The following is a 22,248-nucleotide window of genomic DNA, read 5'->3' on the forward strand; positions in this document are numbered from 1 at the left end:
GGACACAGAGGACGTGCGGGCGCTGCTTAGCCCCCTGGGGCTCACCCTGCTAGGGGCCTGTGGCTGCGTCAACCCGCTGCTTTATGATTGAGGGGACCAGGCCTCCAGGCAGCACCTGTGCCGGGCGGGCCCCCGGGTCCTGCCAGGTGGGGGAGTCTGAGGAGGAGATGGGGGGGGTCTGGCACTGGGGAGGGAGGCCCAGGTGTCCTGTGGGGACCGGGAGGGAAATTCCTGGGGTGGGGGCTGGGGACATTTAGGGGGAGTGTAGATGGGGGTGGGGTGTCTCCCATCTTATCAAACTCCAGAGAATGTGAGATGCTGAGAGAGGGGGACAGGGACCCGTGGTGGGGGGCAGGGGCCCAGAGAGAGGGAGACAAGGCTGCAAAGAGAAAGCAGGCCAAGTGGAGGAAGAGGTGCAGAGAGGGAGAAACGGGCACCGACGCAGACGTGACAGCATCACATAGACGCGGTGGCAGATGGAGGCCAAGGCAAGGAAAGTACGCGAGAGACAGGTCAGGCTGTCGGGAGGGACCAAGTGGGAGACAAGACAGAAAAAGATACGGAGACAAAGAACCAGGAGGAGATGGAAATAGAACAAGACTCTGACTGAAGGAGAGGAGAATGAGTGGGGAGAGAGACAGATGGACAGGGAGAGACGGACAGACATACAGACAGACATGGGCCTGGATCTAAAGACAAGATTATAGACATGGGCTAGGAATTTGTGACCGACCATCCTGGTTATGCCAGGACTTAGCAGTACAATATCTGGGCTATGGGGCTTTCAGAGCTAAAACCGGGAAAGTCTCATGCACGCTGGGATGTCGTGGTCCCTGCAGGTGGAACCGAGTAACACAGGACAGTACTTGGCCACCGGATTTTCTGGGTCTCCAGGACACTAGTTATCATTCGTCTTCTCTTGCTGCCTTTTGAAATATGCACGCACCTCCTAACCATGCCCCCGCCCCTGGAAAAGGATGTTATTGGTCATCTTTGGTTTTCAAACTCCCAAATGTTTCCAAACTAAAGGTTAATTTTTGCTCCACGTTCTGAGTCGTTTGATGTATCCATGGTGTTACCTCAGAAACGCACTAAGCTCCAAGGGGAAAATCTATCTCTTCCGTCTTTGGAAAGTGCATTATAGTAGATGCCTCTTGACCCTGTCTGCACATTAGAATCTCCAGAGAAGCTTTTAAAATCCAAATCAATGCCCAGGCCCCATCCCCAGGTGTTGTGGTTTAAGTGGTCTAGGGTAGAGTTGGGCTCTGGGAGTTTCAAAAGCTTGCCAGGAAGTCCCACGGGCAGTGGGCTGAGCCCCATCCGTCTTCCAGTGCCTGTGGCTGTGCAAATGCAACCTTGGCAGCTCCCAGGGGATTGAGAAACCCAGCACTCAATGGCTGAAAACCCTGGAGGTGGAAGTGGGGAGGAGGGACGCAAAGATCGATTTCTTTGTCAATATTTGTTTGTTTTCCAAACGTTGATAGCCAAGACCCAAGCTGGGGGTCCAGCAGAAGTCAGATTTATTCTGTGCACCCCCAGCCTCAGGCTCCCAGTCACAGCCAAGAAGGGTGGGGAGGAGGTGGGAGGGAGGGGAAGAGAGGCAGGGAAGCTGACTCTGATTGGGAGAGGTTTTTAGGAAGCCTTCCAGGTGGAGCTGACACACAATAGAGGAGGGAAAGGGCACTCCGGGCAGGGAGTACAGCATGTGCAAAGGCCCTGGGGTGCGGCTTTTTTTTCTTTAAACCATCTCTGAGTTATATATGTTAAGATATACTACAGAGGGGGCGTTAAGAGGTGGGTGCGATTTAAAAAAAGAAAAAGACGGGAGGGCGTCAGGTCAAACACAGCTTCCGGGACTTCTCTGGTGGCGCAGTTGTTAAGAATCCACCTGCCAATGCAGGGCACACCGGTTCGATCCCTGGTCTGGGTAGATCCCACATGCTGCGGAGCAACTAAGCCTGTGCGCCACAACTACTGAGCCTGCACTCTAGAGCCCGGGAGCCACAACTACTGAGCCCACGCGCCACAACTACTGAAGCCCGCGCCCCTAGAGCCGGCGCTCCACAACAAGAGAAGCCACCGCAGTGAGAAGCCCGTGCACCGCAACGAAGAGGAGCCCCCGCTTCCAGCAACTAGAGAAAGCCCACAGCCCACGCGCAGCAAAGAAGACACATCGCAGCCAAAAACAAACAAACAAACAAACCCCAAAACACAGCTTCTTATGCCAGGCTGAGGGGCTGGGACTCTTGTCCCAGGAGTGCTGGGGAGCCATGGGAAGGATAGGTCACCTCTGCTTGTAGAATGACCCCTATGAAGACTGAAGGTCTTCCAGGGAGAGAGGAAGCCCCCTGGGAGAGGGCACGAAGCCTCAAGGACTGCTCACCTGGCTCAGGTCTCAGAATTCTTGTTTTGCGGAAATCGACTTCCCTGCTAGAGCTGGGCCGACCAATTTCTGGCTGGGAACATTGTACAACACCGCCTCCGTGTGGTTATTCTTAGCTTTGCAACCAAGGTCTCCTATAAGTAAGACTGTCTTCTAAATCAGGACGCTTAGGAGAGTTAAAGAGGACACTATTACCAATTAAAATTACAGTGAAACTATAAATTCGTTTCTAATTGGAATTTTCTAGGCCTTTCCTAGGAAACCCAGGATGTTCAGTCACCCTACTCAGAAGCTGCCTTTTCAGATCTTGAGGTGAAATGAAATTGTTTATCTGATGAGAAAAATGGATGAAACTTGACCAAAGGCTGGGGTGTCACCCATGGCATTCCACCTGCTGGGGATGGAGACAGGGAGTGGGAAGGAGGCGGTTAGTGAGGGAGCTGGTAACTGACTGTATATCTGGAGGTCTGGACACTTTTATAAGTAAGGGGCATTTACAGTAGGTATTGAAGGCTGAACAGGAGTTTGCTAAGAAAAGAGAAAGATGTGTTGATACAATATAGCAATGAAGATGATCACTACAGACCCTTTGCAACTTGCAAATTCCATTCACACCTTTGATCTCAGGCTGTCCTTGCCATGGCCTTCTGGGGCCCACTGGTCCAAGATTTTCACCTTTGTCTGACTGAGAAGAAAACCAAGACTCAGCGAGAAGGAATAAATCTGAAGTACACAGCAGTCAGTGTTGGTATCAGGTGGTGAATCATCCCTGCTCCTTCTTCTATCTGTGTTTTTACACTCAAAGTTGGAATGTCCTTCCCCCTTTCTAAATGCTCCTGGCAGACTCCTACTCATCCCTCAAAACACAGCTCAGTTTCTGGGCACCTAGCCTCAAACCTGATAGTCTATCCCCCTAGTCCCCACCTTCCCCAGACCCAGGAGTCCAGGCCTCCTCTCTCTGACCCAGAAGCCTGGCCCTCAGACAGAGTTGGCCCAAGGCTGTGTGCCTGCCGGGGTGGTGGGGTGGAGCAGGGTGCGCTGATTCAGTCACATTTATTTGGTCTCAGAGGCCAGAGTCACGGTCAGGACAGAGGCAGGGCTCTTGGATTAGGGGTTCTGTGTCTTCTCATTGCTGAGCCTAAGAGAGGAAAAGAGACAGAGAGATACACAGAAACGTGGGACAGAAAGAGAGGCCAAGATGATAATGTGAAGACAAAAGGACCGAGATCTAGCCTGCTACCCCCGCCCTCTTCCCACTCACCTTGTTGAAGAAGTAGATGGAGGTGAGGATGGTGAATACGGCTATGGCCAGGGTCACGTTCTGGGTGGAGGGGTCAGAGGTCAGGACCCATCCCTTCCCCTCCCTCTCCCCACCCCTACCCTGGGCCTCCCTCCCCCTGCCGGACCCCTCCTCACTTCCTGAAAATTCATGGTCAGAGGTCTCAGCCGCAGCGTTGCTTGGCCTCTCTCTCCCTTTCCTGGGCCTGTGAGCCAGAAAGGGAAGGTCAGCCAGCAGAACCTGAGAGAGGGTTGTCTGGGAGACCAGAATGGTGGCCATGGTGACAAGAGAAGGGCATTCTGGGTAAGGGGACCTTGGGGCAGAGGCTTGGGGGAGAGGGGCATTTGGGTACAGAATGTCACATGGAGTGGGGACATTTGAGATGGGAGAGTCCAGACCTGCAACCCTGGAGGGTGCTGGGGACCCGTGAGAGGGCTGCGAGCAGGGGAGGGAGGGGGTGAGCTCTGGGTGCCAAAAATATCTTGGAGAAAAAAAAAAATGAAAAAGAAAAAAGTGAAGAAAAAAAAATGAAGTATCTTGGAGCAGGAAGAGACTGGAAGCCAGAGAGAGCAGATGAGGTGGCCCAGGCAAAAGTTCCTCCAATGGTATCCGCCAGCTGCAAGATTTAGAGACACAGCAGGGGGAGGACCGAGCCTTCCAGAGCCTGGTCACCAGTTTGGGGACGGGAGCAGCAGTTATAATGGTAGAAATCGTGGCGGAGGCAGCAGCTTTCCCGTCTCTGGGCCAACGGGGACGGTGATATGCCCGGGACTCCCATGGCCTTCTGGCGGTCCCTGGCTTTTACTCCGCCAGCCCTCCCGAGAGTTTGTAGACCTAAATCTCTTTGGGTCCATCACGCCTTTAGAACTAACTTTGGGGTTACCAGAAACACAGACGACAGAGGAAACCAGTGCAGTCAGCCCTCATTATCCGCGATTCCATCTCTGCCCAGAGTGGCTACAAGTTTGAGTCTGAGGACACGCACATTCCCAGCTGTGGTTGATCAAGGTGACAGTTCTCTGCTCTCTTGTTTCAGCTCAAGCAGAGAGCTGCCCAGAGGCTGGAGACAGGAGGGGTCAGTGCTGGGGAGGAGCTCCTGCTCTGGGGCCAGAGGGATGGGTTTGGATCCCAGCTCTGGCACCTGTGAGTGGGGTGGCCTGAGGCAAATTTTCTAGTTTGTAAAAAAGAAAAAGAAAAAAAAAAAAAAAAGGATCTACCAGGATGAGTAGTGTTTTGGATTTAAGATTATAATCTACGTGACACACACACACATTTTCCCTAGAAGCAATGATTCAGTATTTGCTAATCCCGCGTTCCCAGTGACTTTATGCAACATAAATGCTGGAAATGACAAGAATCAGCTGTGAAATGATACCTGAGTGCACCAACCAGAAAATTCCAGAAGGCAAGACATTGAACAGGGCGACTGGCATGGTCTCTCCAACAAGTCCGTGTCCCCCAAAAAACCAAGGCAAATGGACTTGCTCTATTTAAACAAATCCATGAGAGACGTAAGACCAGATTCGATGGGTGATCCTGAACTTGATTCTGGTTTGGATAAATCAGCTGTAAAGGATATTTGGGGAGATATTGGGGACCTCTGAAAGGAGAGTGGGTATTAGATGAGATGAAAGTGTTATTGACATGGAAAGGGGGAGATTGTTCCAAAATTGCATGTGCGATATGATCTCATTTTGGTAAAAGTACATATATTTTTAAAATGTGGGGATTTCCCTGGCGGTCCAGTGGTTAAGACTCTGCGTTTCCACTGCAGGGTGCACGGGTTCGATCCCTCGTTGAGGAACTAAGATCCCACATGCCGCGTGGTGCGGCAGGAAAAAAAAAAGAACGTGTGTGTTGAAAAATCTGGAAGGATGTGCTGACTCAGTGTTGCAGCAGAAAGCGGCAGGCGCAGCTCAGAAAGGTTTAATTGGAGGGAGTTTAATGCAGGGCCCACGTTCAGAGTTGGCAGGACAGCGCAGCACTGGGCTTAGGAAACTTGGGGAGCTGTTGCCACCCAGCTGGGTCTGAATTGAGTCCCACCAAAGATCAAGTCCTCACCCCTGGTACCTGTGAATGTGACTTCATTTGGAAATAGCGTCTTTGCAGATGTAAATCAAGTTAAAATCAGGTCATAACTGGTGTCCTTATAAGAAGAGGAGAGACCCAGAGACAGACACACACAAAGGCCACATGATGACAGAGTCTGGAGGGATGCTTCTATAAGCCAAAGATTGTCAGCAAGACGGGAAGCTGGGGAGAGGCAGGGAGCAGATCCTTCCTCACAGCTCTCAGAAGGGACCAACCCTGCCGAAACCTTGATTTCGGACTTCTGGCCCCCGGAACTGGGAGACAATAAATTTCTGATGTCTAAATCAGCCAGTTTGTGGTTGTTTGTTACAGCAGCTCTAGCAAACCAATACACACCTCTAGGCGTCAAGGGGTGAGATCCATGTCATCAGAACCTCAAGGGACAGGGGGTTCCCCGAAGGAAGCTATACTGCAGCCAGTACCTCTCATCCTAGGATTTCCTGCTCCCCTCCCTGGCTGACCCCAACGGGGATCCAGAGGGCAGGGGGCTCAGCATGGAGATGAAGACAGAGGCTTCCTCAAGGGCACAGAGCTGGACAGAGAAGGGTGGAAAGTGGATCAGAGGGGTGGGGTGGGCCACCCCCATATTTACTTGTGTGGCGGCCAGGGTGACCAGCCCTGACCTGGTCCCCTCCCCAGGTGTTCCGCCATGACGACCGGGCCCCGCTGGCCTCCTATCCCACTGACCCCCACAAGGAGGCTGTATCTACCCCGTGGCCACGTGGCCTGGGCCAGCTGACCGGGGTGAGAAGCTGGGGATGGGAGCAAGGGGTGGGGCAGGGCGGAGAGGGGGCCGCTGAGCCTGCTCTGTACCCAGGAAGGGGTCCGCCAGCAGCTGGAGCTGGGCCGCTTCCTGAGGAGTCGCTACGAGGATTTTCTGAGCCCCAAGTACCGGTGGGAGGAGGTACTGCCTTGCTGACCTCCATCTTACCTCCTGACCTTCCACCTCTGACTCCCACTGACTCTAGTGCTTCCCTTGGCCTCCACCTCTGGTCTTTGACCCCCATCAACCGGACCTGCACCTTATGTCTGATCTCTGACCCCTGAACCATCGACTAAACCACGTTGACCTCTGACTCTGTCTCAACCTGAGTCACATCTTGACCTCTGACCTCCATCATCTCTGACTTTATTTTCTGTCCTCCACCTCTGTGTGCTGACTCCCCCTGACTCCAACCAGACCCTCTGACCTCTGACTCTGAAACTTGATTGATTCTGTCTTTGATCCTCATTGATTCTACTTGCCCTTCTGACTCCAGCCTTTGACCTCTACCCTTCCTCAAATCTGACTTTCCTATACCTTCCTCTGTCTCCTGACAGAGCCCCAATTAGGATCATTCCTCCTGACCCCTGACCTCTGACCCCTGATACACATGTACTGAACTCTGACCCCATGACCTCCAATCTGCCCTCCTCATCTTGACTTCTAACTTCCAGCCTCCAGCGATTCTTATATTCCTTTTTTTAAAAAAAATTTATTTATTTAATTTATTTACTTTTGGCTATGTTGGGTCTTTGTTGCTGCGCGCGGGCTTCTCATTGCGGTGGCTTCTCTTGTTGCAGAGCATGGGCTCTAGGCGCGGACTTCAGTAGTTGTGCCTCGCAGGTTCAGTAGTTGTGGCTTGTAGGCTCAGTAGTTGTGGCACTCGGGCTCTAGAACGCAGTCTCAGTAGTTGTGGCTCACGGGCCTAGTTGCTCCGCGGCATGTGGGATCTTCCCAGACCAGGGCTCGAACCCATGTCCCCTGCATTGGCAGGCGGATTCTTAACCACTGTGCCACCAGGGAAGCCCCTGATATTCCTTTCTGACTTTCACTGACTCAACTGACACCCTTAATCCTCCATGTCCACCCAACTTCTGACCCGCAACCCAACTGCTCCTGACATTGACCTCTGACCCTTGATCTTAACTTCCAACATTGAAGGGCAGCCCCTGAACCCGCCCTGAGTTTTGACCCCCAACACCTGAACTTCGACCCTGAACTTAATCTGAAGCTTTTGGTTTGCTGCTATAGCTGACCTCTGACCCTGACTGTGGTACCCTGGCCTGGCCTCTCCCCACCGCACCCAGGTGTACATTCGCAGTACAGACTTTGACCGGACCCTGGAGAGCGCTCAGGCCAACCTAGCAGGGCTGTTCCCTGAGGCCGCCCCAGGGCGCTCCGAGGCCACCTGGAGGCCAATCCCTGTGCACACGGTGCCGTCACTGAGGACAAGGTCAGGGGGCTGGACAGGGCCTGGAGGTGGGAGGGATGGAGAGAGACAGGGACCCCAGAGATGGAGAGGGCCAGCGGCTCAGAGAGGAGGCTCGGGGCCTGGATGGGTGGCTCCCGGGAGCCAGAGCACCCAGACCTTCCCTGGGGCTGAGCTGCCCTGATGGGGTGAGCTGCCTACCCCGCACTGTGCAGCCGGATCTGGGAGAGACGCTGGACCGCCGGCAGGGCCCCACAGCCCGACTCCCCCCGCCTGCAGTCGGGCCCCGGTCACGCTGCTGTCCCGTCTGAACCTCCGTTTCCTCCAGCTGCTGAGGTTCCCTACACGCAGCTGTCCCCATACCAGGAGCTGCTGAGGGAGGCCACGGAGGCCGCCGAGTACCAGACGGCCCTGGAGGGTTGGACGGTGAGCAGGGCCTGTGTGGTGGGGCAGGATGGGGCGGGGCCGGCGGGACGGGGCGGGGCCGGCGGGATAGGGCGGGACCTGCGGTGCAGGGCGGGGCCAGTGGAGCGGGGCGGGGCCGGCAGGACCTCGTGGGACCCGCCGGGCTCGGAGGTCTGTCAGGCTCACCCAGCCCAGCCCGGTGCGTCCAGGACTTCTTGACTCACCTGGAGAACTTCACGGGGCTGTCGCTGGTCGGGGAGCCGCTCCGCAGGGCGTGGAAAGTTCTGGACACTCTTATTTGCCAGGTGGGTCCCTGCCTCACCCACCCAGCCAAGTCGTTTATGGCACCTGGGTCCAAATCCCAGCTTTGTTCCCTCAGGCAAGTCACTTAACCTTTAGTGCCTCAGTTTCCCCATCTACACAATGGGGATGGCGACACACGTATCAACACCCCCTGGGTTGCTGTTTAGATCAAAACGGGTTAATTCACGTGATGCCTTAGAACAGCGCCTGGCACACAGTGAGGCCTTTCAGTCTGCGTGCTTGCAACTCCAATCCCCCAGTTCCATAGTCGGAAAAGCGCCGGTAACTGAAGCTTCGGCGGCAGGAGCTGCGTGAGGCTGGTAGTCCTTTCTTACCCCACTTTATGGGGATGTATGTCTACGGGGGCTGCCCCAGACCCCACTGGGTGTGTTATGAGGTATAAGGTATCCTCACCACCGTATCTTTCTAAAATTCCAAACGTCTGAATTCTAGAACAGCTCTGGACCCAAGGTTTTGGATAAGGCCTTCTGGAATGATGGTCATTCCTATGCTTAATTAATAATCGCTATCGCCCACCCCATAATTTCCTGACCAGGCCTAGCCCACGAGGGGTTCAGATGAGGGTTGGGAGAGAGGATTGCAGCTGATGGGGGCCACACAGGAGGGCCTAAGGGGAGCATGAAGAGTTCAGGACGTGGCGGTCACTTTGTCCCCTCCCTCTCTCCCCAGCAAGCCCACGGTCTCCCCCTCCCATCCTGGGCCTCCCCGGATGTCCTGCAGACACTAGCTCAGATCTCGGCTTTGGATATTGGGGCACACGTGGGCCCACCCGGGGCAGCAGAGAAGGCCTAGCTGTCTGGGGGTGAGGTGTGGAGCCGGGAGGCTGGGAGGCTGAGGTGCCTTCCTCTGGGGAGTTCTTAGCCCTCTGTGTCTTGCCCTGTCAGGAATCCTGCTGGATGCCATCCTTGCCGACTTCTCTCGGGTGCAGCACTTGGGGCTGCCCCTCAAGATGGTTATGTATTCGGCTGTGAGTCTTTGGGGAGGGAGGCAGTGCCACGTGGGCACAGGGATGGGGGTGCAATTTGGGTGTGGAAGGACTTGTGGTCCCAATGGAACCTCAGCCTAATGCCTTGAGTAACTCATATCTCCAAACCATACTCTTGGACCATATCACTAGAGGCATGGAATCTGGAAGGAGGGAGGTGATGGTGTCATGGGAAAGAATTCAGTTTTTCTGGAAGGACTGGCTTTTTAACTGAGCTGTCATCATATTTCGTGTCTATTTAACCCATCTTTATTAAATGACCACCTGTAACTGGTGGGGCTGCCTCCAGCGTGAGCAGGTTTGGGGGGACTGGTTCTAAGGGGTCTGAGGGACATCTGGGTGGCAGCTGGATGCACAAGCAGGAGAGAGGAGACATCTGGAGGAGCCCCGAGTCAGCCCTGGATCCGCCTGCAGCGCGACAGCGCTCTCCTGGCCCTCCAGGGGGCCCTGGGTCTCTATGACGGGCACACACCGCCTTATGCCGCCTGCCTCGGCTTTGAGTTCCGGAGGCGCCTTGGGGACCCGGATGACGACGCAGGGTGAGGAGGGGGTGGTACCCGGGAACGGGCAGGCCCAGAACTCTCAAGAGGAGTGATGGGGTGCCAGGTAGAGGGCATGGCCCAGGCACAGGCTTCGAGGGGGATTTACTGGGGACGGTACCAGGAAGTAGGAGTCGGGGGCCCAGTTCTCCATCCAGCTGCTCTTCTCCAGATTTCAGGTCAGCAGTAGGGACGGCAAGGAGGGGCCTGGGTACTACCACCTCCTCTCTCCCTCCAGGGATGTCACCATCTCCCTCTTCTACCGCAACGACTCTGCCGGCTTACCCTTGACCCTCAGCCTCCCCGGGTGCCCGGAGGCCTGCCCTTTAGGCCGCTTCCGCCAGCTGACTGCCCCCGCCCGGTCTCCGGCTCGCGGGATCCCCTGCCACGGCTTCCACGAGCCCGCCACCCCCGCAGGTGACGGCCCTCGGTGCTGGGCTGGGAGTGGGGGGCTCAGGTCTGGAGACTCACACCCTCACCCCGTTCTCCCCGCAGCCACCGTGGCGCCCCTGCTGGCTGGCGCTGGGGCCGTGCTGGCAGCCCTCAGCATGGGCTGGGCCTGCTGGCCTGCAGAGCCGGCTGCCTGCGGGCCTGGGGGGGCCCCCTGTGAGCCACGGAACCGGCACCCTTTCCCCCGCAGCTGACACTGGGTTCCAACACATCTGCTCACCCGCTGCTCTGGCGTCTGTGACTTACTGTGCGCGCCGGGGGAACACAGGGAGGGCTCCCAGGCCTGGAAGTCACAAGCGGTCCTATGTACGTGTGGGCTTAAGTGTGCATATACGTGTTAATGCACATGCACAGGCCTGTGTACACGTGCACATACGTGTGGATGTCTATTCACGCATATGCTCCTGCACGGATCTGTGTATACACGTATTCGGCGTACACACACATGCTTATGTGGTCCTCTGCATGTGCGGGTGATGCGTGCACCAGTGTTTATGCGCAGGTTTCTATACATGCCTGGAAGCGCATGGTGTACGTGCGGGAACCTCTATTTGTAGGTGCAGCACATGTGATGTGCGAGCCTGCGGAGTCAACCCCTCCCCACCGCGGGCCATGCGCGGCCGGGGTCCAGCTCACTCAGCCTGGCTTTGGCGCCCCCCTGGTAGTGGGAGAGCTAATGCCGGGGTTCAGAGCCTGGCCGCAGAGCCAGCCTGCTGGGACCAACCCGGAGGCTGTGGCTGTGGGCTAAGCATTCGCCTCTGCACCGCCATCTCCTCTAGCACGCAAGAGGTCTCCATCAGGTTAACTAGCCTCCGGGGAGCCAGCAGCAGGGGAGTGGGGGGGGGGGGGGGGAAGGGTGCCGTAGCATCCCCTCTGGGCTACCTAGCGTAGCACTTGCTATAATTACGATTTGGAGGGGGCGGGATCCCGAGATCCCACCCAAGTACTGTCCAGTACGGTAGCCACTGGCTGCTGCGTGGCTGTTTGAATTCACATCGTGTAAATAAATAAAACGTGAACTTCAGGTCCCAGTCGTACTGGCCAGTTCAGGCCCTCATTAGCCACACACGGCAGGGGGCTGCGGTAACGGGCAGCGCAGACAGGGAGCTTCCACGGGACAGCACTGAACGTAAGGAAAGGTACCGCTACCGGTGCTCGTCGCAGACCAGGCCGTCCCAGGCCTGTACTTGCGCTGCTGCATTTAGCCCTGCAAGCCAGGAGGCGGCTCTGCCCTCCCCACACGCCAAGCACCAGGCAGCAGTCTGGGGCACCAATGATCCTGTCTGCATCATCAGGCAAACGTGCCAACACGCCATTAGGCTGTTGGAGGGCAGCCTGGTGTGCAGTGTGCTCTGTAACCGCCACTGGTGCCTGTTAGACGGGGGAGGCTTGGAGGGTCAGAGGTGGGGCTGCGCAGCCAGACACGAGAACCACCCCCAGCTGCCAGGACACCCCGGGCACAGGAGGGAAAGGGCAGGGGTCAGCAGCCCCATCCTCACACGTGGACAAGCCCAGCTCCACCCACCTCCCAGCACCACCTGCCCTGGGCCCCCAAGGGAGCCTCTTGTCATGCGCACGCGGCCTACCCCTGCCCCTGCTGGTACCGGGCAGTCTCGGCCTGAGGGAAGGCCTAGGAATGCCCTCTGCACTTCACTTCTTGGTCCTGCTTGGGGGCGGGGCTGGAATTGCAGTGGTGCAGCCTCTTGCTTCCAGATGCATGGAAGACCCAAAGGAAGTTCCAGCCGATTTACCTGACCCCGAGGCTGTGAGCCCAGGCCCCTCCTCAGCAGACTGCTGGGAGGGACATGGAAGTGGGGGACCTTGCTGGGGCTGCCGTGCCTCTCTCCATCCTCACCCGGGGAGGGTTCTGGCAGTCAGACGCCGCAGCTGACACGCAGTGACGTGCGGGCTACTTGACAGGTGCCTGGTACCGCCTGCCAGGGCTGTCCATCCTCAAAGCTGGGATTCTTGGCCCCAGCACCCCTCACCCAGAGGTACCAGCCACACGCGCTGCTAGAGAAACTGGAAGGGACTGGCCACCCCCTTCGCAGGCGAGCAAAGCGCAAAATTCAATTTTAAAAGAAAAAGGCATTGCAAGAAAAACTTCATAGAAAAACCTTCGCAAAACGGGAAAGGAGCACCCATAAAAGCCAAGTGTTGTATAAAGTAACAGGTAAAAATGCTGCAGTACAAAAAGCCTTGAGAGAAAGGGTACAAGCTTCAAGGTGCTTTCATGGCGTGGGCCGCGGGGTCTCCCGCTCGGCCTGTAGTGCTTCGGAGGCCCGTGTGACAGAGCGGCGGGGGCCCCCCCACCATGCCCATCGGGCCAAAGTGTAACAGACTGAAACATAACAGACTCTGGCATCCAGCAACAGCAGCTACCAGCCAGCTGCCTGTCCTCCGCCAGCTCTGGCTGGTGACGCCCACGGGGTGGGCCGGGGGCAAGGACACCCCTCTTTGGGGCTCCTTGAACACCGGCTGGAGCTGACCAAGGCTTTGCGTCTCCCCCACGATGTCCGGCTCCTCGCCCCGAAGCCCGGGAGGCCTAGTCGTGGCGCACGGGCGGCTCCGCCCCACAGGCTTGGTCGGAGTACGGGGGACACGGGGGCTGCTCCTCCCCTGGCCCGTACGTGTCGCGGCTGCGGCTGCGCTTGGCCTCTTGGACGTACAGCTCCAGGAGCACCTTGGTGGGCTGCTTCTCCACCCGCGCCTTGGGCATGCCGTGGCTCAGCAGCCAGCCCATGAGGTCCTTGCGCGTCGGGTTGGGCCCCAGCATGAGCCTGGCGCGGCCCGGCTGGCTCTGGCGCCAGAGCAGGCCCACGTCGGCCACGGTCTGGATCACCATCACCGCCTCCAGCACCGTCACGCCCTTGACCAGCAGGCCAACCAGCGGGAGCCGCAGCTCGGAGGGCGCGGCCGTCAGCAGGCGCCGCTGCAGGCCCTGCGTGAAGGGCACGTCCTCGGGCACCAGCCACTCGGGCTCGGGGAGGGGCGGCGGCTCGCGGTAGATCCAGTCGAGCATGCCCAGCTCTCGCACCAGCTGGATGCCCTCCTCCATGGTGGTCCAGGGTCGGAAGGGCAGCTCGGTGCCCTCGAAGTGCAGGAAGGACTCCCAGCGCTGGCGCCAGGCCAGCAGCAGCCAGGCCAGCAGTGTCTTGCCGTCGCCCCGCAGGGCCTTGCAGCGGTAGTTGAAGACGGCATCGCCGGTCAGGTCGCCCAGCATCACCAGCTCCCTGGAGTTCAGGGCCAGGGCCAGGCCCCCCTGGTCATACACCCGCAGGATCCAGGTGATCATGAGCTCGTTGGGGTTCTGCCGGAAGCGTCGGGCGATGGCCAGGAGCTCAGTGTACGTGTAGTAGCGGTCGCCCTGCCCCGCCATGGCCACGGGAGCTGCGGGTAGGGCACAGAGGGGCATTGGGCGGGGAAGTAGTCACAACCCCCCAGCCTCACCCCAGAGGGGGGAGCCCCTCAGACCCCCAGGTGTCAAAGGTCCTGGGGGGCACTGTGTCTTCACGGGAGATCAGAGCCCAGTGCTGGACATCACAGGGGCCCCAAAGCGCGGCCCCTTCAGGAGCCCTCATACTGGATGTCTCCCCGCAAACCCCACCCCAAGCCGTTCCTGTACCAACTTCCCCTTACACCACCCACTGCTCCCCCATCACGGGGTTACTGTGAAGATTCAATGAAGTAGTGCTTAGGACTGTGCCTGGTGGAAAGTCACATGCTCAGCATTTGCCTGTACATATACCATGACCACAATCTCTCCACTTTATAACCGTAAACTTAATATAATTACGGTATTGATAAGAACTTGTTCTCACCGAGAGGCCTGGTGGAGCTGTTGGCCTCCTGGAGGAACTGCCTGCAGACAGGGAGGGGGGGAAGAGCAGGCTGGCGGGGCGCAGGGCAACCAGGACCCCCATCCATCTGTCCCCAGAGCCAGGGACTCTTCAGAGCCCTGGGGGTCTAAGGTCCCGGGGGAGCACCGTGTCGTCACAGATCAGAGCCCAGAGCTGGACATCACAGGGGTCCCCAAGCACGGCCCCTTCAGGCACCAACTGAGCACATCTCACTGCAAACCATGCCCCCCCCCAAAGCGGGCTGGCCTGTTTCTCATCCCTGCCCCACCCGCATCCACCGCCTCTAATGCACCCCACCCCCATCTCTGCAGTGGATGCCACAGAACTCAGGGCACGACGCAGCACTCGGGGGCGGTGGGGAAAGGCTGGCGCTCAACGATCCCGGTGATCCCCCGCAGTACCAGCTGAGGCATCTCTACAAGCCCAGGAGGGGCTGGGCCCGGGACCTTGCCGGCGGGGAGGGGAGGCCCACAGCACACGCACCAGCGAGCCCACCCCTCAGCCCGATGGTGCAGACAAATCACGGAGGCGCCCTAAGGTCAAAAGTGGCAGAACCGGGGATCAAAACTCGTTGGTCCTGTATCCTCAACTGTAGGGAAGGGGGGGGCAGAGAAAGCCCCCATCACCCTGTTGCACCTGAACGTGGATGGAGGCTGCAGAAATAAGCCCCCTTCCCGCCACAAGGAGACGAGCGTGGGCAAACCACAACCTCTACGTGCCCCCATCTCACCTGTGAAATACGGACAAAACTGCACCTATTTCAAATAATGGGGCTATTGTGACGATTAACTGAATCTAGTACTTAGGAATGCGGCCTGGCTCAGACTAAGTACTCAGCATCTATCCTTATTATATTAATATTACCATACTAACAATAAATTTATAATATAATACGCTTAATATGATTATTACAGTATTAACAGTAAGGGGAGTCGTCTTCTGTTCTTACCGAGGGCTGCTCAACTCCTGGGGGAACCACCTGCAGACAGGAAGGGATGGCGGAATGGAGAGGTTAGTAGGGTGCAGGGCAACCATGGCCCCCATCCGTCCCTCCCCAGAGACGGGAACCCCCCACTCAGATCCCCGGGTGTCAAAGGTCCCGGGGGGGCACTGTGTCCTCAACAGAGATCAGAGCCCAGTGCTGGACATCATGGGGGTCCCAGTGTCCTCAAACCCCACACCCCAACTCCGCTGCCCCCGGACTGAGCAATGCAGAACAGAACATTTCCATTTTGCCAGTTCTGCTGGACGGCACCGCCTCCGAAGTCGACAGATGTTACACATCCCTTCGGGCTTCCCTATCCTGCTGTCAGGGTTTCCTCTTCTCACCCCCCTCACATATCCCTGCCCAAGTGACGCTCTCCCTACTCCACACTATCCCAGAAATTCCCTCTCAGCCCACAGCGAACCTTCAGAGCTCTGCAGAGGACACCTCGGATGAAGAGAACAGCCCCCCAGAAAGATGCTCAGATGATCCGCATCCTGAGCTAACCCTTCACAGGACGCAGCTTCTCACCCCCGATGTACCTGTCAGCGAGAATCTAAACCTCTGAGAACCCCACAGACTACACTTCCAGTTCTCCGTATTATGTATTTAGAAAGTAATCTAAATACGGGTGAAGACATACCTGTATTAGTATCAAAAGTCATCCTTATTAATGGGAATATAGATTTAGGCCCAGACCTCATTGAACAGAGAAAAAAACCCTCCTAGAGCTGGGAACATTTGTTTCTTTTTGGGTAACACACATACCCATGCCCATTTGATGATTTATTTAGCTCTTTGAAACATCTGTGAAACTGTCTCCAATGTGAGACATTTATGAAACATTCTCCAAATAAACCACGTTCTTTGACAACAAGTATTGTATAAATTGAGGGTAACCTTAACAACTGTATCAGTTTACATACGCATGATGCACGGGAAGCTGCGTAATCTCTGCTGACAGGTACACTGTATTTAGTCTACAAACCACCACCACCGCCCTGCAGTGTGAGTGATAATGCTTCGAGCCCTTCTGTTTCTTTTCTTCTGCTGAGTTTGAAAATTAGATTTCTGATTAGTCCTTTTCCCTGAAACCCAAAAACATACACTGGGCCCTCCATATCTGCGGGGCCCTGGAACCAATCCCCCACGGACACCAAAAAGTGACTAATTATTTTCTCTTCTACAGCCCACATATTCCCTGTCATATTCAACTCTTACCTTTGATGTGTTGTGCCCACTCTACAGACACAGAAACTGAGGCTCAGGAGACCAATCACTTGACTAACATCCCTAAGCCCAAGAACAGCAGAGCTGGGATTTGCATGATTGCTGGCATATGTAATTAGGTCCCAGAGATATCTGAGGTGAAGTCACCCCAAACGAGGGTGAGATATTTTAGAACTGGGTGGGTCAGGGACTGGGAACAAGGGTTCTTACCAAGGTGGGAGGGCCCTCAGCTTGAAGACACACCTGTAACACAGGAAGGATCTGGTGAGGGTGGGGGAAGAAACAGTCTGGGGGTCCAAAGAACATCAAAACCAGGGCCCCTCAGACCCCCAGGTGTCAAAGGTCCTGGGGGGGCACTGTGTCCTCAGGGGTGATCGGAGCCCAGTGCTAGACATCACGGGGGCTCCAGTCCCAAGGCCACTCACCTTCAGGGACAGAGGCCAAGCACGCTAACAGTGCTCAGAGACTGGAAAACACAAAATCCATCGGACGTACAAATGCCCACAGCCTTCCCTGTGGTGACACCAAAATGCCCTCACCTCCCCAGTGTCACAGGTCCACAAGGGACTGTCCTCAAACCCATTACATGGAGAGAACCTGCTGACTACACCCCCCTTGCCTAGTTCTGCAGATTTCCAGCATTGGCTATACCTGCTACTGACCCTACACAATGAAAGCTAAGATGCAAATCCCTTGGAAGAAACTGTTGGGGGAAATGAGGAGGAAAAGAGAAACCTAAAATACAAGCAGCGTAAGCAACGACCAGAGACCCTTAAACGCAACCATTTTTGAACAAATCAACCGTGGAAGACATTCTGGAGATGACTTGGGAACTATGGACACAGAGCAGAAAGGAGATGGCCTCATTAAGGAATTATCTCACTGAGAATGACAACGGCATTGTCATTAAGTAGAAAAATGTTACTTTAGAGACACAGTGTTAACTATTTTGGATGAAACAAGAAATTTACTTTCAAAACGTGAAGGACACAAAAGCAAACATGGGAAAATGTTCTTACTGTCAAGCATGTCTATTTCCCTGCATGTCTGAGGATTTTAACAATAAAAAGTAAAAAAAAAAAGTGGCGCGAAAAAGGAACACATGGGACAATGGCAAAAGAGGGCGCGCCCCAATGATGAACGGATGAATATCCTTCCACTTGTGACATGGCAACAGTTAGGATAAGGTCAACGGTTTTCTAGATGGTTGACTGAAGGGAGAAACTCAGCTAAAGAGGATTCTTGCTGGGTTGTGGTGGGGAGAGAAAATCAGCTAGCTGCTCCTGGGCTGGATCTCCTTGGCAGGGGCGTAGTATTCCTCGGGAGTCAGGGAAACGATGTCCAAAAAAGTCCAGTTAGCCCAGAACTAACGTTTAACACAAAAGTCTGATGTTCTGAGTGATCACGAAACTGGTATTTAAGTGACCGTATCAGAATGATACCTGAAAGTGAACAAAGACCCCCTTTGCTTTCTCCTAAAACAACTCCTATCTGGTTCTCAGACACAACCCAGTAATTCACTTAAGAGACCCCGCTCGCACTTCTTCCTCAGGAACCCCTGAGATTGTCTCTACCTGCCCCATAGTCTCTGTTCTACGTTGCACAAAAACGCCAGCCACGTGAAATGGGAATACACAAGAACGATTTCCGAAAGAAAGTACGTGTAGCTAGCACAGGTGTGGAAAACCTCAGAATGAAAAACTCAGGGTCACAAGCCCCCCACCCCTCCCCGAAATGGACAAAATGGCGGAGCCCTGCGACGTGGGCAACAAAAATGGCGCAGCCAAGCAGCGACGCAGACAAAGGAGAACTAGTCCTAGTGGCCCCAGTTCGCTTCGGCGGGAGGATTCCTCTCCCACCCCGCGAGCACCCCCAAAGAGCCACCACCCTCTCCGGTCGCCACTGCCCGCCCCGCAGAGAGCACTCAGGCTCGCCTCGGAGCGCGGGTGCCGGGCCCTTACAAAGGCCCTGACCCCGTCCACGCCACGGCGTGGTCACCCCCGCAGCAGCCCCGGGTACACACGACACGCGCGACCCAGATCCCAACGCACGCCCTCCCGCAGAGAAAAAAAAAAAAAAAAGCCAAAATGCAAAGAGCTCTCACCGAACGCTCACTTTCTCCACCGCGTGTGCGAGTTGCAGCACCTTCTGCTTTATTGCGCGCGCCGCTCGCACGGCCCGCCCCCCGGCCCCAGGTCGGACTCCGCCCCGAGGCATTCAGCATATTCGCCGGTGTCGAAAACCCCACTTTGGTGCTTGGGGCAGGAAATACTGCCTGTTTCCTCTAGAATCTTCCTGAACAGGCGATGAGACGTTGTCCCGGGAGGCGGAGAAAAAGAGAGCAAGGAAATATTGGGGCCCGTTTTCCTATCATGAGAGTCAGGCAATTCTGTGAGCAGCACAAGAGGCGGGCTGTGCAGGGGAAGGACCCCAAGTGTGGGAGGAGCCAGAAGGAATTGCCAGCACGGCAGTGGCGCGAGCTACGGCTGCAGGGGCGGGGCCGGCTCAGACGCAGTCCCAGATGCAGGGTGGGAGGCGGGGCCAGCGTGGAGATTGACAAGGGGGCGTTCCGGGAAAGGGTCTGCGTGGCGCAGAGTTAGAGGCCGAGCCTGCGCAGTGAGAGGCGGGGCCAGAGGCTGGACTCTGGGGCTAGGAGGCTCGACTCCTGGGTGGAGGGAGGAGGGTATTGGAGGTCCGGAGTCACCTGGAGATCTGAGGAGTGTCTTTCAACTGACATGACTGTAAAAGTTTTTTTCAAAGATATTAAATGAAACTTCTCTACTTCAAACCCACTGTGCAGAGTCGCCACTGTCAACAAGTTGGTGTGGACTTTTTACTTTATGATATACACACACACACGTTATGGGTAAAGATGCTTTTTTTTTTTTTAACTCCAGTAGTCTCATAAGTAGTCTCTCCTCATCGTACACAGAGTGACCTCATTCCTTAAGCAGTGGCAAAGTATTCCCTTGTGTGACTAGAACACGCTTTGTTTAGCTGGTTCCCCTGGTCATTGGGGTTGTTTTCTTCCTTCTAGTGAGGAGCTCCTCCATGAAGCCTGTGGTCTGAAGTAAAAGGAAGAGACGTAAACTCTGCACTTAAGTGGCACATTTCCTTCACTGGTTCCTGCTTCCCTCAGAGGAATGCAAAGTCCTCACTGTGGCCCACAAGGCCCGGAGTGACCTTGTCCCTGTTCCCTTTCTGTCCTCATTTCCTTCCTCTCTCTCCCTTGCGCAGGGCTACACTAGCACATTGGCCTCCCTGGTCTTCCTGGAACCTGCCAAGGACATGTCTACCCCAGGACCTTTGCATTTGCTGATTCCTCTGCCTGGAACTCTTTCCCCCAATCAATCCCCATGACTCTCTTCCTCTCTTCAGTCCTGTTTCTGCTCAGATGTCGCCTTAGCATAGAGCCCCTACCCGTCTGCTTTATACAACAGACCTCTCCTTTCCAGACTGGTCTCCCTTACCCTCTGTTATTTTTCTTCATAGCTCTTATCTCCTAACATATCTATTTGTGGGCATGTTTTTTTCTTTTTGGCTCCCTGCTGAATTGTCAGTTCCTTAAGGACTAGGATTTGTGTCCAGTTGGGTCACTCCTGTAGACCCGGCGTCTGGCACATAGTTGCAGCTCACTTTTTGTTAAAAATGAACACATTGGAGAGCCTTATGTGGGCGACAAGAGGAAGAATTATTGTAACAACACTTAATGAGCACATACTATGGACTAAACTCTGACTAGATTAAGGTACAATTGGCTTTCTGTATCCACAGTTTCCACATACACGATTTCAACCAACCACAGATGGAAAAAATTGGGGAAAAAATATCTCCAGAAAGTTCCCAAAACCGAAACTTGAATTTGCTGTGTGTCCCAGCAACTGTTTGCATAGCATTTACATTATATTTATAACTATTTACATAGCAATTACATTGTATTACATATTATAAGTAATCTAGAGATGATTTAAAATGTACAGGAGGATGTGCATAGGTTACATGAAAATACCCTGCAATTTTATATAGGGGACTTGAGCACCCCCGGATTGCGTTATCCAAGGGGGGGTCCTGGAACCAATTCCCTCCAGATACAGAGGAGCAACTGTACTGTCATTATCCTCCAAACCATATGCAAGAATTGGCTACCTATAACAGCCTTTAAAATAAATAAATAGAGAAGGAGTGGGATGCTATAGGGAAAAAAATTAAGTTAAAAAAAGGAATAGACCTGAACTGGGCTAGGGGAGGAGAAAGGGAGTGGTGGCAGGAGATGCTGGCAAAGGCAAGAGGTGAAGCATGGGTGCAAGGAGAATTAACCTCAGGAGGGGCAAATTATCGGGGGTCACAAAAGTGAAGGATGAAGCCCAAAGAGCTTGGAGAGAATCAGCTATTCAACACACATTGATTGAGCACCATCTGTATACCAGGAAACAGGAGCCAGCCTGTTTGCTGACACCTCCCATCTCTTTCCCGCCGAGTCTCTCCCTCACCTATCCCTGTACCCCAGAGGGCTCAAGGGATGGTCCCAGAGAGGCGTGGCATTTCCAGGGAACACTTACAAGGTACTGACCTTAAAAGAATGTTCTGGGTGAAAAACGCAGATTATTTGAAAATACAGATTATTAATCTGAGTTGGGGGGGGTGTTTCAGAGGGGACTGAGCGGGTAGAGAGCAGGGTTGGCAGGTGCTTGGCAGGGAGCCATGGGAGCAGGCCCGAGGTGGGGACATTCTCATGTCTTAAGTCCAGATGGCCTGGATCGCCCGGAGGGACCAGAAATTCATGTAGTTCAGATAGGAAAAGAAACCTGGGGGAAGGAAGAGAGCAAAGGCAGTGAGGCGCAGAGTTCACCAGCCCAAGCCTGATCCCCGTCCTTTCTCCAAGCCCAGCTGTACCTCCTATCATGTCCCCAAATGCATGTCTAAACCCAAACTCAGCCCCATCCCCTACACTGTCCCCAAACCCAGCACCACTCTCTACACTGTCCCCAACCCATTCCCAAATTCAAACCCGCCCCTGCATCCAGCCCTAGGCCTATCCCCAACCCCATCTCCCTACTCAATCCAATCCTCCCAGCCCACAATCCCCGCCCCATCCCAAACCCTATCCCACCCTGACCCCATCTGCATCCTTGAACGCATGCCCAAACCCCAAACCCAACCCCACCCCAGCCCAGACCAGTCATCAGGAAGAGGAAGACGCCGATCCGTGCCAGGTAGAAGCTGCACCCCAGCTTGTAGGTCACGCCTTCTTGCAGGTACTCATGGGCCTGCATCAGGTAGAAGAGGATACCCAGTATCATGCTGGTTCCTGTATGAGTACAGGTGTTAGGAGGCCGGGCATCAGGTGTGTGAGGACCCCTGCCCATAGCTGTGTGGCTGCCAGGGTCGTGTTCCTTGTTTTCCCACTTGCTTTTACCTCCATGAACCTCTGCTCACAGGCAGGAAAACAGGCTCCTGACGATGTCTTGGTGGAGGACATTGGGAGGGCAAGACTTGGTGTTTAACCAGGCAATGGTGATGTCTAA

General features: G+C 55.1%; 2 protein-coding genes, 1 long non-coding RNA gene and 4 other non-coding genes across 7 annotated transcripts; 1 reads left to right on the forward strand and 6 right to left on the reverse strand.

Moving 5' to 3' along the window:
- Nucleotides 1-3,391: 3,391 nt before the first annotated feature.
- LOC103008171 (uncharacterized) lies at nucleotides 3,392-3,869 on the reverse strand. The gene is made up of 3 exons (XR_450807.2): nucleotides 3,800-3,869; nucleotides 3,645-3,704; nucleotides 3,392-3,521 (listed from the first exon to the last, which is right to left on the reverse strand). It is a non-coding gene; the product is annotated as an uncharacterized LOC103008171 (long non-coding RNA).
- A 554-nt stretch (nucleotides 3,870-4,423) lies between these two features.
- Nucleotides 4,424-10,808, forward strand: ACP4 (acid phosphatase 4). The gene is given in 14 exon segments (XM_057533733.1): nucleotides 4,424-4,486; nucleotides 6,393-6,497; nucleotides 6,571-6,657; nucleotides 7,824-7,953; nucleotides 7,956-7,969; nucleotides 8,274-8,301; nucleotides 8,304-8,371; nucleotides 8,560-8,655; nucleotides 9,344-9,476; nucleotides 9,559-9,641; nucleotides 10,074-10,198; nucleotides 10,437-10,615; nucleotides 10,694-10,750; nucleotides 10,753-10,808. Coding segments are annotated over 14 exon segments (1,224 nt in total).
- Nucleotides 10,809-12,735: 1,927 nt separating this feature from the next.
- LOC103007474 (Friend virus susceptibility protein 1-like) lies at nucleotides 12,736-18,955 on the reverse strand. The gene is made up of 5 exons (XM_007179916.2): nucleotides 18,828-18,955; nucleotides 16,934-16,966; nucleotides 15,458-15,487; nucleotides 14,470-14,510; nucleotides 12,736-14,038 (listed from the first exon to the last, which is right to left on the reverse strand). Exons 1-5 carry the CDS (start codon nucleotides 18,938-18,940, stop codon nucleotides 13,194-13,196), a joined length of 1,062 nt encoding a protein of 353 aa, XP_007179978.2. The 5' UTR covers nucleotides 18,941-18,955; the 3' UTR covers nucleotides 12,736-13,193.
- On the reverse strand, nucleotides 14,110-14,200 carry LOC114237676 (small nucleolar RNA SNORD88). The gene has a single exon (XR_003623201.1). It is a non-coding gene; the product is annotated as a small nucleolar RNA SNORD88 (small nucleolar RNA).
- Nucleotides 14,592-14,680, reverse strand: LOC114237673 (small nucleolar RNA SNORD88). Its single transcript, XR_003623200.1, has one exon. It is a non-coding gene; the product is annotated as a small nucleolar RNA SNORD88 (small nucleolar RNA).
- On the reverse strand, nucleotides 15,573-15,668 carry LOC114237672 (small nucleolar RNA SNORD88). Its single transcript, XR_003623199.1, has one exon. It is a non-coding gene; the product is annotated as a small nucleolar RNA SNORD88 (small nucleolar RNA).
- Nucleotides 17,038-17,129, reverse strand: LOC114237677 (small nucleolar RNA SNORD88). Its single transcript, XR_003623202.1, has one exon. It is a non-coding gene; the product is annotated as a small nucleolar RNA SNORD88 (small nucleolar RNA).
- Nucleotides 18,956-22,248: the final 3,293 nt, after the last annotated feature.

Source organism: Balaenoptera acutorostrata, chromosome 19, assembly GCF_949987535.1.
Source record: "Balaenoptera acutorostrata chromosome 19, mBalAcu1.1, whole genome shotgun sequence".
NCBI lineage: Eukaryota > Metazoa > Chordata > Mammalia > Artiodactyla > Balaenopteridae > Balaenoptera > Balaenoptera acutorostrata.

Bases quoted from the DNA above. Each gene is read 5' to 3' on its own strand.
- LOC103007474 (XM_007179916.2), bottom strand. From the start codon at position 18,940: ATGCCTCGGGGCGGAGTCCGACCTGGGGCCGGGGGGCGGGCCGTGCGA. The intron at 15,488-16,933 runs GTAAGAACCCTT...TCCTGTCTGCAG, and splicing joins CTGAGGGCCCTCCCACCTTG to GTGGTTCCCCCAGGAGTTGA. The intron at 14,511-15,457 runs GTAAGAACAGAA...CCCTGTCTGCAG, and splicing joins CAGGAGTTGAGCAGCCCTCG to GCAGTTCCTCCAGGAGGCCA.